General features: G+C 36.6%; 1 protein-coding gene across 2 annotated transcripts in view; it reads left to right on the top strand.

Annotated features, from left to right (window-relative positions):
- The window catches only part of LOC131070002 (COP9 signalosome complex subunit 7), a 39,326-nt gene extending 24,543 nt beyond the window's left edge, over positions 1 to 14,783 (top strand). The window contains exons 6-10 of one of the 2 annotated variants that reach the window (XM_058005555.2): positions 13,323 to 13,367; positions 13,489 to 13,559; positions 13,896 to 14,028; positions 14,172 to 14,257; positions 14,374 to 14,783. In XM_058005555.2, the coding sequence (XP_057861538.1) occupies positions 13,323 to 13,367; positions 13,489 to 13,559; positions 13,896 to 14,028; positions 14,172 to 14,257; positions 14,374 to 14,383 (345 nt within the window). In that variant the 3' untranslated portion in view covers positions 14,384 to 14,783. Of the gene's footprint in view, positions 1 to 13,322; positions 13,368 to 13,488; positions 13,560 to 13,895; positions 14,029 to 14,151; positions 14,258 to 14,373 lie in introns of both variants that reach the window. The other variant, XM_058005556.1, reaches the window with a different exon arrangement.
- The last annotated feature ends 4,402 nt before the right edge of the window (positions 14,784 to 19,185 follow it).

Below are 19,185 nucleotides of genomic sequence, written 5' to 3'. Positions count from 1 at the left end.
AGTAAAGCGAGCGTGGAATGGAGGGATGGTGTTGTTGCTTGCCTCATGATGAAGATTGGTGATCGAAGAAACAAAGATCAAGGAGAACATAAGGTTCGCTCCTGTCCCTCACCAAGGGACCAGGGCGATATCAACCTTAGAAAGCATTCGTCTATGAAATCAAGTCAATCAAGCTCGAGATTCCTAGCAAACATGCCAGTTTCAACGTGGAGATGATGGTTTTGAACGTAAAAGGCAAAAGAATCAAGACTAAGATGATAATTCGCTCTTGTCCCTCTCCCAGGGACCAGAGCGATATGGTTTGTACCCTTACCTCTCCGAATTTTGGCGCTAACACATTTTTTGAATTTTATTAAATGCTAAAATCGATAAAATTTGAATATTTAATTAATAGCATTTAAAAATTTGCGCATGAGCATTTATTAATTAATTTTGCCTTTAAAAAATAAAATAAAATCGAATTAATTAAAAACGGAGGCATTTAATTAATTAATTACTATTTTAAATAAAATCAAATTGAGCGCTTGGATTTAAATTCTTTTTTTTGCAAAGTCGGCCCTTGGTTTCTATTTAAAAATTGCTTTTAATTACCTTTTTTTTTTTTACCAAGTCGGCCTAGAGTTAATGGAGGGGGTGAGCGCCTATAAAGGAAGGGTAAATCATTTCATTTTAAATCATCATTCAAGCAATCTTTGCATGCGAAATTATCATTAAAGGAGAAGTGCGAATTGTGTTCAAGGAGCGAATTTCCATTCAAAGGAAGGCGCGAGCATCATCAAAGGGAAGTGCGTGTTTGTTTCAAGTGAGGCGAACTTGCTATCATCAAGACATTGAAGACCCCCCCCCAAAGGTGGCGAAGTGCTAAGGGAACGTTCGTTTGAAGGGAATCACGTTGAAATCTTCCAAACATCAATTTTTGCCTAGGCGAATCTCTTTATTTTGCATTTTAGAGTTAAGCTCTCAAGTGAGGTATGGTGATGTGATCCCTTGTCTTATTTTGAATTTTGATCGTCATAGCCTTAAGTTTTGAATTTTGAAATTTTGAATTTCAATAGCTCAATCGTTTTTTGGGAAATGATAACTCAAGGACTTATCATGAAGTTTCCTAAAAAATTGATCTCTAATCTATGTTTGTATATTGCAAAATCTAGTTCTTATTATGAAATGTTGTGTAGGTATTACAATGGCGACCCCGAAGGCGGGAGCATCCACCAGTCGTCCAGCTCTCATGAAGGAAGATCAAAAGAACGAGGAACTGGAGACCAAGATCGTGTCTAAGTGGAGCAACATTGGAGATACCAACTTGGGCAACTTCAGCACGAAGAAGTTTTGAGAGGTCCCTTACATTGGCAAGCCATCACCTGTCGCCAGGAGGATAATTGAGAGTGGCATCATTAAGGCGGCCGGCTTCCCTCCAGCAATTCAGTGCCATGAGTTGATGATTGAGTGTGCTCGTCATTATGATCCACAGTCCAGAACGATTGTATCCAATGAGGGAAACACTTTAGCTTATCTTTCAGAGGAAGCTATAAGTGAGGCTTTCCATCTTCCAGAGCACAGAGATATGGTCTACAAGAGCATAGAAGGAGCCAGGTCTATGTACGAAGATGATCCAGATGCTTGCCTAAGCATCATCAACAAGAACTGGTTACTTAAGAGTCGTCCTCACCTGAGTAAGATCCCGAACACACCACATAGGATTGACTTCCAGGAGGAGTACAGAGATTTGATAACAATGCTCAACCGAGTCACAGGAGCTCCTCAAGCCTTCTATTTTGAGAAGTGGATGTTCTACTTTATCCCGGTAATAGTTCAGGGAAAAGGAACAATTCATTGGGCTAGGATGATTAGCCATTGCTTGGACGTACAGTTAAGGAGACTCAAGGCTACCAAGTCCTTCCACATGAGTTCATATGTCATATATGCCTTGATTAGGAGCTTTGAGTATGCAGGACTACCTCATAGAGGAGTGATTGGAAGAGGACCCGGCGAGGTCAGAGTTTGTGATTCCTATGTTGACTTGCATCATCCACCAGGAAGTAACTACAAGTTAGTTAATGATACCTTCACGATGAACATCACCAGGACGTTGCAAGGCGGGATTCACAATAGATTATCTCAGGATGCACAGGAACTAGTAAAGAGGTACGGTGCTTGGTTTATCCAATTTCCGAAATTTACTTATATCAGAGTTCATGGATGTCCTTCACCTCCATACATGTTGCCGAGATATCCGATAGACAGAATAGTGTTACTCGAGGTAACAAGACAGTTGGCAGCTTATGCGAAGGCATTCAGACACAGACATGGGAATGGAGTTCCTGTACCTATCATCTTAGGCAATTCAGTTGAGGTATGTCCTAATGCTTTAGCCATGGATGACGTAGAGAAGGAGTTAGCTTTGTATTCTTTTTCATTCTTTGCCTTGAGAGAGAGCTTTGATCCACATGGATATATAGAGGAGACAGTCGGTAGGAAATTTAAGCATGAGTTTCAGATAGAAGATTTTATGATGAATCTCTTAGACGATCTTGAAGTGAAAAGAAAGATGCATTCTAGATTGCCTTTGGATTTCATTAGGAAATGCAAGATTTATAGAGTGGCCGACCAAGCTCAGGACAGTGGTAGACATCTCCAGTCATCCTATGATCGAGAAAGCAAATCAGTAAGGTTAGATTGGAATGAGCCCGAGGTGGTGGATCTAGATGCTTTGATGGCTCCAGTCTTGTCTTGTACTCGCAGATGGGTTGATGTGCAGCATCAGAAGTTGAGAGAGCAAGGCATAGCTATGACTTTCACCTTGGAAGAGAAACCCGCCGAAGGTGGAGCTAGTGTAAGTGAAGGCAATCCTAATCCCAGAAATGCAAGTGAAGGCAACCTTCGAAGTGCAAGTGAAGGCAATATCCATCCAAGAGGCTCGAAGAGGAAAGAGAGACCTGAGAAGAGAGAATCTTCCCAGAAGAAGCAAGGGGCCAGCCGAGATCGCTCATCCGGCACATCTTCTCGACAAGAGAAGAGGACACTTGAAGTAGAAGAGTCTATGGAGTCGATGGTACAAAATGATAAAGAAGGACAGGCACCTCAAGGGTCACCAAGTGGATCTCTCCAAGATTATGAGTTACATGAAGACAAGAATAATGACGAAGTAACATCTCCTCCCAGAGAAGAAGAAACATTGCATAAGGAGATACAGGTTAAAGAGACAAAATCTGCCATCCCAGACTGGTTGAAGGAAAGATTAACTAAGGTGATCGTGATTGAGGACGAAGACAATGTAATTGATTTAGAGAGCCTTGTTGGACATTCCCAGGAAGTAATAGAGAAGAGGAAGGCTACCAAGATGTCCAAGATGATTAGAGATGAGGCTGGATCCAGAAAATTATAGATAGCTACACCGGCCGTGGACAAGTATGAAGGTGAGATCCTAGCAGAGGAATATGATATAGAGACATTTGAGCTAGGTCCATCCACAGCTGAACAGACGATGGATGATGCCACCGATTCATTTGAGGCCTTGAAAGACAAGCTTAGAGAGGAAATGGAGAAGAATAGAAAGCTTGAGAGAGAGGTCGGTGCATGGAGAGCATATTTCAGTCATCTCAATCAGCCTTTAGGACGTCAGGATCCAGCAAGATCACCCATACAGGCACTTCCCCTTCAATCAATTGGTGAGGCAGAGAGATTCAGGAGTATGGTCCAGTGTATGAGTACTTGGATGGACAAATCTCATACAGTCGCCATGGAATTTGCAACAAGGATGATGCAGACCATTCACCGAGCTATTCAGGTTCTTGAGATTATCCACAATTTGATGATAACAGTAGCTGCTTTTGCTCATACCAAAGAGGTTATCATTCCTGTCTTGCGAGTAATCAGACAAACATCGAGGAAGGTCTTAGCGCAGGAAAAGATCATGGATGGAGGACCTCACAGTTTGCTTCAGTGGTCAACCTTACTCCAGATGAAGGAAGTTCTCTTCGAGGACATCAGTACTAGGTGCAATCATGTTGAGGAGGTTATCAACCCAATCCAGGACAGAGTATTTGAGGTACTACGTACCATTCTTGGCAGGAGGATCGAAGTTGAGACAGATGTGGATTTGCAGGAATTGGAGGATAGAATCAAGGTCATCTTTTGCAAGGATGCTAATATTATTACAGATGAGCAACAGGATCAGATGTTTGCTACCATGCTCCTGATTGAAAAGACTAAGGAACTTGAACCTGAATGGGACGCTGCTCTTCTCGAGGCATTTGATCAAGTCATCCACTTGGAAGAGAGAATGAAGAATCTTCCCGAGATTCCAATTGTTGAAATCGAAGGAATCGTGTCTAGATTCATTGCATATGCTAAAAGGGAGCATTGGAAAGGGAATAAGATTCTAGATGAGAGGTTGTTATAGATGATATGGCACCTTAATTGTCATTGGTTTATGTCTCCTAGATTTTCGTGCCAAATTTAATAATTGGCTATGCATTTAATGTTGTGCAATAAAAGGGGAACTTTTGTAATAAAACCCTAATTAGGGTTTAGGTGTCATAATCTTGGCCATCGATCTTCTTTCGATCTGGACCGTTCGTTGTAATTGAGGATGCTATATATACCCTCATTTCTTTTCATTTTGCATAAGGGAAAAAACTAGAAAGTCAGAGAGTTAGAAATTATTGATGTATTAGAGAGATTAGAGTATAGAAGCAATTTACTTTTGTAGCAAGATTGAGTTTTGAAGAAAGAATTCAAACAATTGTTGTACATGATGGCTTTGAGATCAATGAAATATTGAAGTTATGGTGTTTTGTTGCAAATCTCTTGGTTATCTTCATGGTTGTTCAATTTTCTTGAATCATTCTCAATCAAAGTAGTGTGTTAATTCGAAAGACAAAGTGTTGGACTTGATCTTTGGTAGGATTCGCTTTCCAAACCACTAGCTTCTTGCTGATTGTAGGAACGCCTTGCGTGGTCGATTGGAGATATTTGAATCGCTTAAACCTTCAATCGTTGTTGTATCTTGGATATGTACCTTCGTGGTAGTGTCCTTGATCTTTGATGTATTGAAAAATCATTTGTTACCTTAGAAGATCGCATCAATTTCAATTGAGTTGTTAATTTATGGCAATATTGAAGTTGGTAGAATCTCACCAAGTCTTGTCCACATTGAGTCATTCTTAGGGTTAGACTAGATTAGACCTCTTGCAAACCCTATCCTTTTGATATTTTTTTTGAAAAGCTTGTTTAGTTTAGCAAAATCTTCGGCAGCGTAAGGCCCCTTGATGACACAGCAATCACAACGACCACTGGTGCTTATCCACACGTAGAGACCCTACTAAAAAGAACATTGGAGTCATCCTGACTGATCCTTCTTGCGATATCTTCAGCAATTAGCGACTTTATTCAAGAGAGGATAAGATGCCTTTGGGTATTTTATTCTGTGTATGATTGTGTACAAAATACACGTCAACAATGTCTTATGGAGATTCAAGATTGAAAATGCTTATAAACTTATGCTATGCAAGCTTAATAACCAAAGAAAGATGAGTTATCTAAATGCTATTTGTTAATTTTAACCAAAAGAGTGAATATGACTAAAATATGCTAAATGCTCTCTAAAATTCTCTATAACTTAGATGCATACAAGTTTTTAGGATCTGGATTATGAAGAAATGGGCTCTATTTATAGGAAAAATGGAGCAATGGATGGTTGAGATTGAGTAATCTCAACAAGGGTCAAGATTGAATGATATTCAATCCATGTGAGGACTTTCAAACCAATCCCAGGATGACAAGTGTCAACATGAGAGGGGTTGAGAGGAGAGGGAATAAGCATTAAATGCTTGACATGACCTGAGAGTTAACTTGGGAGTTAAGGTCAAGGTTGGGTTGAGTGAATAAATTCTTTATTTAAAGAATAAAGCTTTTATCCAATGGATAAACTCTTGTGCAAAGGTTAAAGGGATAACCATGGTCAAAGCAATAAATGCTTGAGGAGACACATGAGTCACAAGAGGGTTGAGTTAGGGGTTAACCATAAATGGTCATGTAAGAGCCATAAGTGGTTTGGAAGACTTTAGAGGTTGATTTGTTGAACACACAAAGCATTTAATGCTTTTCAAAGACTTTGAAGTTTTTGAGAAGTGACTTCAAGTTTAGGAATGTGACAATAATTTAGAGGATGGATTAAGTTAATTAAGAAGGGTTTAGAAGAATCTAGAAGGGGGTTAGAATTGCAAGTGGGTTTGGTGGGTGAGGGAAAATAGGATTTTAATTAAAAAAAAGTCAATTTGTGGATTTTAATTAAAATGGACAGATTTATGTGACTACACTACCATGCAAGCTTCTCCATTGGTTGAAGGTGAATCATATCCTAATTGTCGCCCTTATTTGCATTAGGTTCGCTAATCAATGAAACTTTTTTCCAGCCTAAGGAAGATGTTCACAGTTTGAAGATCTAATTCATTGATCAACATGCCATAACCTAATTCTTTCTTTTGGTTTTAGTGTTACTTCAGATCTGATTTCTATTTGGACCTATCACCAAAGAAGGAAGGAACAAGAGACTGAAATTACATGATTAAATCTGATCACTTGTTAGTACGAACCTTGCTCTGACACCATGTTAGTTTTTGTCTCAGACCACCGATCAGACTTTAATTTCAGATTAACATTAAATAAATGATAAGCAAGCAAACTAAAGAGAGAAACTAAGTGCATAAGAGACAAACTCAATTACCCTGGGAAAACCTCCAAGGAGGAAAAACCCAGCACTAAAGACCCACAGGTCAGATTATGTATTCAATTCTGAATTGTAATAATACAATACTTCATGTGTCTCAGATCTGGAATCTTCAACCTGCACACTTGAATGATTCAGATCTGCCCTTTTATGTTCACCAAGTCTGCTCTTTAATGCATCATCTAACAGTAATAAGGAGCACCGAAATTGCTTTGTCTTCCTTGACTAAGTTTGCCCATTATTTCGCACACCTAGGAGTAGATGGATTTCGCTGATTGCATGAACGAATAAATAAAATGAACTTGGCAAATGATCTTTATTTATACGTGCATATAACCTTAAGTCGGCCTTAATTAAATATATATGTTTGGTGCCAAATTGGTTTTAGTGTGGCGTGTTCATTATAGGGCTGGCCCTGTTTAGGAGCATGCTACCCTCTTTGGCGTGTAGGGTCCAGCCCTACACGTTATGGCTTGGTGAAAGGGGGGCCCAGCCCTTTAGGGATTCGGATGTTGCCTTAGGCAATCCGAATCCCCTTTTCTGAGTCTAGTTACAAACAATACTAGCATGGTTGGAAATCAAGGTTTTTTGGCCACGCATGGGTACAATATTCGATGTGTATCCGGGCTGTATCGGATACGTATCCGTTTCGAAAACGGGAATGGATACGGGGATACGCGTTCCCAGGGGACAAAGGAGTTTCCGACTACTTTGGATTTTTATATATTTTTGTAAGGATTTGTCCTAAAGGAGATATAAATATTTTTATATGATTTCTCAGAAGATTTTGAGGTTAGTATAATGGCTGTCATAAAGGAGTTAAACCTTTGAATCACAATCCTATTGCCCTAATTTCAAAAGTAGAGGGGGCTCTCATTTCTAACTACAGTTCTATTGCTTTATGTAATGTGATTTACAAATAATCACATAAGTGATTGTGGAGAGCTTCAAACCCCTCCATAAAAATATCTCTCCTAAACAAGGGGGCTTTGTTGAAGGGAGACAAATTCTGGATGGAGTTGTTCTTGGTCAAGAGTTAACTCACTCAATGCATAACTCTAGTAATAGAGCGATGTTCATCAAACTAGATATTTCTAAAGCTTACGATAGAGTTGAGTGGTGTTTTCTTGCACGAATGTTGGTTGCCTTTGGCTTCTTCAAGATTGGATTGCCTAGATCATGAGTTGTGTTTGTTTTCCTACTTACTCTATTTTAATTAATGGTCTTTTTTCCCATCCTTATAACACCTCCCGTGGTCTTTGTCAAGGAGATCCATGTTCCATGTACCTTTTTCTTTTTCTCGTCGAAGGCTTGGGTAGACTCTTTTTATAGAGAAGACAGAAGGACTGCTAATTAGTATCAAGGTTGGTGTTGAAGTTTTATCTCACCTTTCAATTTGTTGATGACACAGGCTTGGTGGGGGTCGCCACTTGCACAGAAGCAAGAATGATAAAAGATAACCTTCATACCTACCTCAATGCAACAAATAAAGTCATCAATGCTCAGAATTCCAATGTAGCTTTTTAATCTTAAAGAGGCTTCAAAATAGAATTTTAGGCATTTTGTGTTTCATGCAATTCTGTTTGCCTTTAGAGCATTGGGGAGTTCTGTTGCATTTCAAAAAACTGCTAATGCTTGTCTAGAAGAGCCTCATGAAGCAGATCCAAAAAAGACTCAACTATTAGTCCCACAATGGTTAAGCTATGGAGGAAGACTTACTTTCTTGCAGCCTGTGGTTCAGGCCATGTCGAGTACAAATTGTCCATCCTTGCTGCCCCTCACACCATTTGGAAGGAGTTGGATAAAATGGCTAGGAAATTTCTATTGAGTGGAGCTAAGGATGAGAGAAGTGGGCCCTTGTTAGGTGGGAGAAAGTCATTTAGCCAAGCTGAAGGGTGGCTTGAGCCTTAGAAAAGCTGAATTGAACTATAAAGCTTTGGCTAGTAAAACTTTTTCCCTTGTTTGATAGTGGCTCTCTTGTGTGGCAAGCCTTCGTTCTCAACTGATCCAAGATGGTCTTCTTTGGAAAGTTGGAAAAGAAGACGGCTTGTTTTTGGTTTGATGCCTAGGACCTGTGTCACAAGGTTCGCCGAATTTTCGGCTTCAAATTTGAAATTTGGCGAACCTATATAATATTAACAAAATTCGTGGCTAGGGCACAACAAATTCGCGAAGTTTTGAAGAAGTGATATGGTAGAGGTTTGAAGGCATGATATAGTTGAGGTTTGAAGGGATGAGCTGCAATGTAGAGAACCAAAGATATTTGTGTGGGGAAGAAGGCACGAGTCACAGAACTGGGGGCATTCGCATTGGGAAGATAAAAAAAAAATCGAAGAGCAAAGAAATATTTTAGAAATCGCAAAAAATGATTTTATATTTTTATAATGAGAGTAGTTAAAAATCATATATTTTATTTTACTTATCAACCATGTGTTTTTAAATAGAATAAATTTATTTTTTAGTTTCTTAAAGTTAGAATAAAAATTAATCTAGTTTTAATTTTATGATTTTAAAAATAAAGTCTAGTGTTTTTATTTGTTTTTCGTTTTTGAAAATAGAATTTTGCTAAATAGATACGAATTCATTGATTAAATTTTATTTAAAAAAATAAAAATAGATACATTTTTTATTTTTAACTATAAAAATATCAAATTCTATATTGAAAAACTAAAAACAAATAAAAACACTAAACTTCAGTTTTAAAAACAAAAAATAAAAACTAGATTAATTTTTATTTTGACAATAAAAAACTAATTTTTTTTTTTAAAATTTGATTCTATTTAAAAACACATCGTTAATAAGTAAAATAAAACATATGATTTTTAACTACTCTCATTATAAAATTACTTATATTTAAAAAAATAAAAATAAATTAAAATTATATAGGGTGAATTTATAATGTCAATTTTTTTTCAAATTTTTTACCTTGCTGAACTTCATCTGAATTTTATTGTTGCCGAACTCAAACTCGAATTCGAACCTTGTGACTTAGCCTGGGACCAACATCCTCCTATTATTGTTGAATTCCCTATCCCACGCCCCTTGAAAACTGCCTTGGAAAGCAGGGGTTGGATCAAGATCAAACATTTTCAACATCTGCCAGCTCCAGAACTACAGACTTATGCAGTTCAAGAAGTTGAATGAATGGCGTATTCTTATCTCTCCAGATCTATTTCTAATCATGAATAGAATCTTGATCAAATCCTTTCTTTCAGGTAGTGATATGCAGGATGAAATTGTGTGGGGTCAAGGTAGCTTGGGTGTCTATACAGCTAATTCTGGGTATGATGCTCTTCTGTGTGACCCTCCCCAGCCTCATCATCCGGCTGTGGACTGGTCCAAGATCTATCATTCCAAAGGCTGGTCGAAAGTTAATCTTTTCGCTTGGCTTTCCATGCAAAGTGGAATTTTTACTTTTGAGAACTTGAAGCGCAGAGGCAACATTGGTCCTTCTCGATGTGTTCTTTGCTACGCCAAGGAAGAAACTTCAAACCATCTCGTTTTTGAATGCTTCTTCATCCGAAAGTTCTTGGAAAGATGGTTCTCTGCTTCAAATTAAAAAATAAAGGTGACTTGAATAGAAACAACATTTTGGACAAATGGAAGGGGAGAAGAGTTAAATGCGAAGGTCTTCATATTGGCTGGCAGCTTGGTTTAAACAAGTCTTCTTCTGTTGATGCTGTTTGGCACATCATACAGAGCGAAGTCATAGAAATTGTGACTACTCATGCCAAACTTAACACCCATTCTGACACCTGGGTGACTGCTAAAGATGTTGTGCAAAGGAGATGGGGCAAATAGAGATGGTAATGGCCCCAACAAGGTTGGATTAAAATCAACACTGAGGGAGCTGCCAAAGGGAATCCTGATAGAACTGGTTACTGGCATTGTTTGCAGAAACCACGAAGGGACTGTTTTCTTTTGGGAATTGAATGGCCTTGGCAAGACTACAAACAATGAAGCTGAGGCTCTTGCCATAAAATCTGCCGCATTTGTGCAGTCAGTCAAGGTCATAGGAAAGTAATTTTAGAATCTGATTCTCAAATCTTAATAGGAGCTTTGGACTGCATGAGAAATTTCTCTTTGGACTCTTGGAAACTGAAGATTTTATTCTCCCAAATTAATCAACCATGGAAAGACTTAGCTGGTGTGATCCCACTCTATGTTGGTAGAGCCCAGAACAAGTTGGCTGACTTTTTGGCTAAAATGTGGTCTCAGTTGGATTTCGGTGTTCACTGGCACACAAGGATGTGAGAGTTAGGCATGTCACTGACCAGCTCTAGGCCTTAGTCAGCTTCAATTAGTTTGCCTTTTGTCTCTTTTGGGAGTCTTGCTGCTCTGCTCAGCCTCCCTTGTAACATTTGCCGAGCTTTGTTGTCGCCCACACTAGCTGGGCAATTCTTGTTCTTCTGGTTTCAATAAATTTTTCAAATCTTTACCGAATGCTAAACATGCAAAATTCGGCAAAGTAAAAATTTATGTAAAACTGTCATGCCCAAACTTTTACATTTTGAGACTAGCTAATTTTTTTTCCTTTAGAATAAAGGATAAGAGACAAACTGGTAGTGCTAGTTAAAGCCTCCGTCTTTCTTCAGAAGGTAGAATTAAATCCCGTCACACCAATATTTATTCAGGTGAGTTGCTGCAATGCTTAACTAATCTGTGTGGTCGCAGAGAGATATATGACTATTACTAGACTTATACTCTTGCTACAAGGCAAATTCGATTTATACCTTACACTAATTCATGTCCGATTAGGATTTAGATCTTTTGATTGTTCTATCCACTGTCTAAGCCTTTAATTAAGTTAAGACCCTAGTGGTTATCTACTTACTAAATCCCCTATCAATTTGGAAAAGAACATCTATCAAACGAAAGGAAGGTACAAGGAAATAAATGGAGGGGTCCTTAGAGAGTCTTGCTTCTCTGCGCAGCCTCCCTTGTAACATTCTCTGAGCTTTGTTGTTGCTTATGCTTGCTGGGCAACTCTTGTGCCTCCTTTGGTTTCAATAAATTTTCAAATCTTTCCCAAATTTTAAGCAACATGCAAAATTCTGCAAAGTAAATTTATGTAAAGCCATAAAATAACTTAAAATAACATGTGAGATTCTGCAAATAAAACTATATGTAAAACCATAAAACAATTTTAAATAATATGCAAAATGCTGTTAAAAAGTACAAGGAATGAATATGCAGAATGCACAACCAGGAAAATTGTTGACACCTTGTGAAAGCCCACAGCAAGGATTTTATTTTTATTTTTATTTTTATTTTGTGTGGTTAGCTGGTTAGTTTTTGGCTGAGACTCACCAGAAACCTGGCAAAACATGGTGAGTAAACTTGCCAAGCAGATTTGGCTTGTGAGTACTTGCAAGTTGGGCGAGTATTTTATGACTGGAATTGTTTAGCTTTCTTTACACATCAAGGGCAGCAATTTAGGATCCCAAGTTTCATCTGGTAATTCCACAAGTGTGTAAACTACTCTAGCATATATTTCTAAAAAGCTCATTAAAAGAACAGCTTTGAGTGAGAACAGCTTTGAGTGATTAATAGTTTGAAATTAATTGCATGATCCGTTACATGTTAATCTTTGCACTATTTCTTAATCTTGTAATTACGACTTGTGGGCACTGATGTTGGTTCTACATTGTTGTGGCATGAAGAGACTCAGATGGTTAAACCTTACTTGGGCAGCTTTTGGTCTGCACAATACAACATTGTAAACAGCTTTGTCTTCTTTATGGATAGCATATGAAACTTTGGTGTTCACATTTGTGCATTGGTTGTTACCGTCTTCTTTATCTATGTTTTTGTGGGTTCATCCTCTTTGTTTTGTTTTTCTGGATCCTGTAGTTTGTAGCATGCTGGAAAAAATAAAATTGTTTTCCTTAAATTGCTGGATTCTTGAAGTTTAATCTCTTCGTATCACTGCCACCTAGATTTGTGACAGTGATTTCTCATTAAAGATGAAAACTCGATGCCTCTTCTTTACCTTGAAAGTGATATCTTCTATATAATGCTTTGGTCTGCTGGTAGAGGTATAGACAACTGCTGTCTACGTTCCTTGTTCAGGCATAAGAGATCCTCAGACTTTTATGATTTGATCTTCTGGTGGGCATCCAGTAGCATCCATCTTACACAGAGAAGGATCCATGCAGAATGCATTTAGATTTTTGGCTCTCTACCAGCAATTGTTTTTTCCTCTTGAATACAAGAATGCTTGTACTCCGCCTTATTTCTTTTCCTATTTTTCCCATGGTGCCTGTTGTGATTCTATCCAAGGATTCCACTTCTATATGTGTTGTTTTATCCAACAGGATAATGTGCACGTTAGAGAATTTCTTACTGTGAAATTGCTTATGAGATTTCCATTATTGTGGAAGTCCAAGTGTTGTGAGGAAATGTTTGCTTCTATTTAGTATAGAAGAGAAATGTCACAACTACCTAAATTTGATAAGTATATAATGATTCTGATTGATTGTTTTGGCCCTATCATAATTTGAGAATGAAGATTGATTGTTTCAGTCCTCATAATTTGAGTGTGTATCCCTCAACATCTTAGAAATTGTTTGTTTATCCTTTTAATTTGCAGGGTATTGTAAAAGGAAAATTGGACCAACGAAGGAGATGTTTTGAGGTTCTTTTCTGCTCAACTATTGAGCTTTATTTACTTTTTCACATGTTTATTTGCACATGAAATCTTCTATTTGTTGTCTGTATTATCAAATATAACATTATTTTCTGTTGTTGTGGAACAGGTGCAATTTGCAGCAGGAAGGGATTTGAGACCTGGTCAACTTGATAATATGATGCATACATTATCAAATTGGTTGGTTGATCTTTTATTCTTGAGCTTTGCCTCACGCAATTTAGTATATTGTACAAATCCTTTTTGTCAGCTTTTGTGTTCTATTTGTTTGATTTAGTTAGTCATATATATATATATATATATTACCCTAAACTCAATCTTCCTGGATGATCAGACTGATGACATGTACCGATATTATATGGCCTTAAATATCAATGGAAGCTTGTATTTGGTTATTATGAATCAAGAATAAGGATATTTGAATTAGGAACAGAATGAAAGTATACTGTGGCCTGCCTTTTTTCCTAGTCAAATAATTTTTCTACCCTCTGCATAATCTTTTGAATTATCGAACAGGCTGACTACCTCAGATAATCTTCTTCTAACAATTCAAGAGAAGATCAAATGGGCAGACACCATGAGTGAGATCAACAGAAAACATGCCAAGGAAATTGAAGATAAGACAGAAGAAATGAAATCTTCTATAAAGGTCAGCTTTTCTTTTTCCTTACTAAATAAACATAAGAAATAGCAGGTTGTACGGAATATATAGGCCTTTTTTATTCCAATGTAGAATGTGGTTGGAAGATGTTTGTTTCTTACTTGTTGGCAGAAGTTTAAAACTGTAAGCAGGCAGCCTTACGCGGGCATGAAGAATTTACCTACTCTGAATCTGGAGGTGTGATGGACTATGAGGAAGATAGAAGTCGACCAAAAAGGTCTCGTGCAATATAATTATTTGTCTACTTTTTAAATAAAAAAGTAATGTTGAAGCCATAGATCAATATTCTGTGATTTGATGAGCTGATTTTATAATTTATTCCTGGAAGTGCAGGCGGAGGTAACACAGTTATTTGTTAAAAGTTTAATTTCTGGTCTTTGAGCCAGAGTTCATATTTTTTTGTATTTGGCTCAGTTCAGAGAATGGTTATTATACAGCATCAGTTGTTACTTTTGGAGAATAGTGCAGTCAGACTATAAGAGTGTCTCGTAATTAAGAGTTCATTTTTTGCCTTTGCAATTTGATGCACTGTTTAGTTTTTTCTATGTAAGGATGAAAATACTTCCTTTTCTCTGCAAATCTTTACTTGATATTGGATCTACCTTGTTTAGATATTGTATCAAGCTATTTGCTAATTTTGTTGAGCAAAGTCCTCTTGATCACAATCTATGCAAAGGTACTGTTAAATTTTAGTCATTTTGAAAAAAATAGATAACCAATTAATGCATTTGCGATTCTGGTTATTCTAGTTTTTGTTCGTTTAAATGAATTGAACTGGATATCAAATCTTGTTACTGAGTATCCATGGTGTCTATTTTGGTTGGAGTCAATGATTCAATTGGGGATGGTGCACATGTTTTTGAGATGCAAAATATTGCCGTGCGTTCTTGATTCATTGGAATTGAACTGAGCAAATATTTTCCTGGGTCTTGTCATTTGCCAAATTGTATTTTGGTTTGAACTTTGGACAATGATGTGACATCATTTATGAACTGCCAAATGTAATTTGTCTACATGAAAACTACACATTTTTTTGAATTCACTTAATGCCATGCAGTTTCATTTCCTTGGTAACGAAACTGGGTGATTTCTTCCTTGGCCTTGAAACAATTACAAATTTTATATGTTGATTTGAACAATACTGTGCTATGTACAAATACCTCGTACTTATCAATTGATGAGCTAAAGGGGCTCTATAATGAATGGCTCATAAGGCACAGCACTTGCTGAAGGTTTTGCAAATGGGGTTGCAAGCTAAGTGGGTTTCACCTTGGAGGGAACTCCGTGGTTAAGCGCGCTTGAGTTGGAGTAGTACTGGGATGCATGACCTCCCGGGAAGGCCCAATGCTTCACCCCAGTGAGCATCACCTAGATGCAATGAGTGCTAAGTGAACCATTCATTGTCATGAGAGATGGGTTCTTGTGAAGCATGAAACATGGGTCAACGAGTTTGACTCAAAAACTACACAGTTGAACCCTGATAGAAATATCATATATTTAGTTCTAATTATGACCAAATGGAGACCATCTTCAATGCCCAAATGTGATACTCTTATATATGCAAACTCAGGAATATCTTTTGGCCTGAAATGTATTTATATGAACCAGATGATAAATATAAATTTGATAGTGGAAAGAGAGTTTTGATTATTGACTTAATAACATTTATTGAAATATCGCTGGGCTATTTATTAGTTTGGCAACATAATGGACAAGTTACTGATATACCGAGGGAATTTGATCAGGCAATTGGATATTAATCATAAATCTACTCGAATGTGATTATTATTGTATATGCTGGATTTCAAAATCTTTCCATATTATCCTCAATACTTGCTACGGTAGAGCATTGCTGGCAGATAGGAAACTTGGTTGAGCATTGACATCCTTTAGTTGAGCGGTGGCATTCAGTATGCTTTTGGGATCTAGTTAGCAGTCAAACCTACAAGCTAAGACTAATTGATTGAATTCTTTCACATGTTATTTGGTAACAAATTGTATTACATGAGTAATTTCTTGTTATATCATAAGTAGATTGGTTAAACTGAGTTTGCAAGCAGCTTTTCAATTGCACCAGATCATGTATATATATAAAATGTCATCCTCTTTTCATAGTCTAATGGGAGCGTTACATGTTTATAATATAATTCTTCTAAGAAAGTTAGCTCCACGAATATATGAAGATTTTTTTGGTTGAGTGAGGTTCAGTCATTTGGTATTTGAATGCCTTCCTCAATTGAAAGCACAATAGCAAAGATGTTAAATATGGGTAGGGCGTGGTGGAAAGCAAACCTGATTATTACATGACTTGTGGCTTTTCATACCACTTGCATATATACAGGCATCGACCACTCAACATGTATATAGTTTGTCCATGTGCACTGGAAACAAATGTTGTACATCATTGCATCATTTGTTGTAAAGCTAAAATCTTTTGATATGGTTTGCTTCAAACTTCTAATACATTTTGGAAGAAAGACAAAAGATGCTGTTTTTGTTTTAGCTTTCTTTCAGCTTGAAACTAAGTGAAAAATATATAAAACCGGTGCACCAAAATCTCAACTGTAGTAGACAAGCAATGAAAATAGCCTTTTCATGTGTACACAGGCCTCGGTTATTTGGAGGAATAAAAGAGGAGAGATCTGCTAAAACTATGCTTATTGACTAACTCTCATAACTACATGAAAAGCAGTGAAAATAGACTTTCCCTTTTTATAACTACATAGGCCTCAATTACCTTGAGGAATAAAAGAGCAGAGATCTGCTAAAACCATGTTCACTGACTGACTCTAATACCGACATGGAAAACAGTTAAAATAGCGTTTCACATCTACCTAGTCCTCAATTTATTTGATGCAACACCGATTTCTAAATCTCTACTGTTAAAATGCTCGGAGATTAGAACTTCCATGTTATATATTATATATAATATGAATAAGTTGATTATTAATTATTCCAACTAAAAGGGAATAATAGTTGCACAATTAAAAGATTTTTAAAAATTTCAGAGACAATATTGTTGGATTTTTCATCGTAACATTGTATTGAATTTATGTCAATTAAGCTGGAAGAACGTTCACGTGATTGAAAGAATAGTTAAAATACAAAACAAAATGAATAAAGATGCGGTTTACACTGATAAGATTAGAATTTTTACGCTGTATTACAAATAATATGAATTATTTGATTATTAACTATGCCAATTAAAGTGGGATGATAGTTGTGACACTTAAAAAAATTTCACAAGATGTTTGCTTTTTTCGTCACATTTGATCAATATTGTTGGAGCATGTTGAATTTACATCAATGGAATTGGAAGATCATTCATATGATTGAAAGAAGGGTAAACATAAAAAAAAATGTGATTTACATATATAAGATTATAATTATGCCAATTAAAGTGGAATAACATTTACATTTTTAAGATACTTTAGATTTTTTTGCAAGATGAATGTTCTTTCTTTAATTTAATCAATGTTGTTGGATTTCTCAATATTAATACCTCACCAAATCATTGCATCAAATTTTTATCAATTAAATTGGAAGATCATGTGAATGAAAGAAAAAGTTAAAATAAAAATCAAAATAACTATGTGGTTAACAAATAATATCAATAACATGGTTATTAATTTTGCCAATTAAACTGGAATAGCAGTTAAAAGATAATTGAATTTTTTTTAAGATGTATGTATTTTCTCTAATTTAATCAATGTTGTTGGAATTTTCACTATTAGTGCTTCACCAAACCATTGTATCAGATTTACGTCTATTAAATTGGAAGATAATTCAAATGATCGAAAGAATAATTAAAATAGAAAACAAAATGCATAAAGATGTGACTAGCACCAATAAGGTTATAGCTTTTATGTTATATATTACATATAATATGAATAACTTGGTTATGTTAGGAAATATGAGTTAGTGCTCCATGTGTGAGAAAATAATAATGTGAATTGTTAATACAACTTGTGTAGAGATTTAAGAGTGTTTGTAGGGATTTGAGTTGTTAAAACAACTCATATATTTCGGAAGTTGCTATAAGTAGTTTTTATAATATATGATATAAAAGCGTTGTCCATGTTTACAATATGGTATTAGAGCATACTCGATTCTGTGCCTACAATTTAATGTTAATGAGTTAAATCTAAGATTGGCGGTGAATCTTCTTTTGTATATTGGCTATTGATGGTGTTTTTATTCACTCACATTTTGTGTGTGTGGTTCGCCTTGCAAGTAGACCTTCATATCCTTTCTTGGCACTAATTTGGTCCATTCTCTCATGGCATAGAAGACGTGTTTGTACTTATCTAGGCCATTACTTCAGCGACCACCTTGCTCAAGGTGCAATACATCACGTGGTTGCCAACGTTGGCGCAGGCGATCACAACCCTCTCACGATGCATAAAGTGAATTTATGCGGTTCTTTTGTTCTATGATCAATGACAAGATCGACATTGTTGTACAAATTGTGTTGTGTTGGTGTCATATCAAATTGATGTTGATATTTGCATAAACAGGGGCACCTACATTAGATTGGGCAAGTGTTTTCATAGCATCATTGTTGTTTTTTCATAAAAAATGCCACATCTAATCTGGCCAATTGTTATTCATTTTGTCTTGGAGTCAACATTGTCATAGGCAGATTGTCTATTGTATTTCATCTGTGCTTCACCTTGTTGGTAGAAGCATCTTGTGGATCATACTGATGGTTACTTAGATTTGGCAGTAATTGGTGCTTCGTCACTTCAAGGTGTCATTATCATGCGAACCAGTAGGAGCGAGCCTAGTAGCAGTCTTGCTGGTGACTGGTGCATTTTAGAATGGCTTAAATCACAAACACTAAGCTTACACTTGGCTTAAAAGTGTTAAACATTCATAGTTGACTAACATTTTCTAGGCTTAATATGTTGCTTAAGGTGTGTGGTCACACTAAGAATACACTTCTAGACTTAAAAGTGTTAAAACACTCAAAGTTGATAACATTCTCTAGGTTTAATATGTTGCTTAGTGTGTGTGGTTTAAGGTTGGCCATGCATTTCTTCCTTGGCAATATTTGCCATGCTCTCAATCCGACTATTTTGCGTAAGGGTAAGTGCAAGAAGTTGTGGCCACTTAGTGTGGAAGTTTTACAAAGAAAAAAATGTC

Source organism: Cryptomeria japonica, chromosome 6, assembly GCF_030272615.1.
Source record: "Cryptomeria japonica chromosome 6, Sugi_1.0, whole genome shotgun sequence".
NCBI lineage: Eukaryota > Viridiplantae > Streptophyta > Pinopsida > Cupressales > Cupressaceae > Cryptomeria > Cryptomeria japonica.
This window is presented reverse-complemented; position numbering and strand designations above follow the sequence as displayed.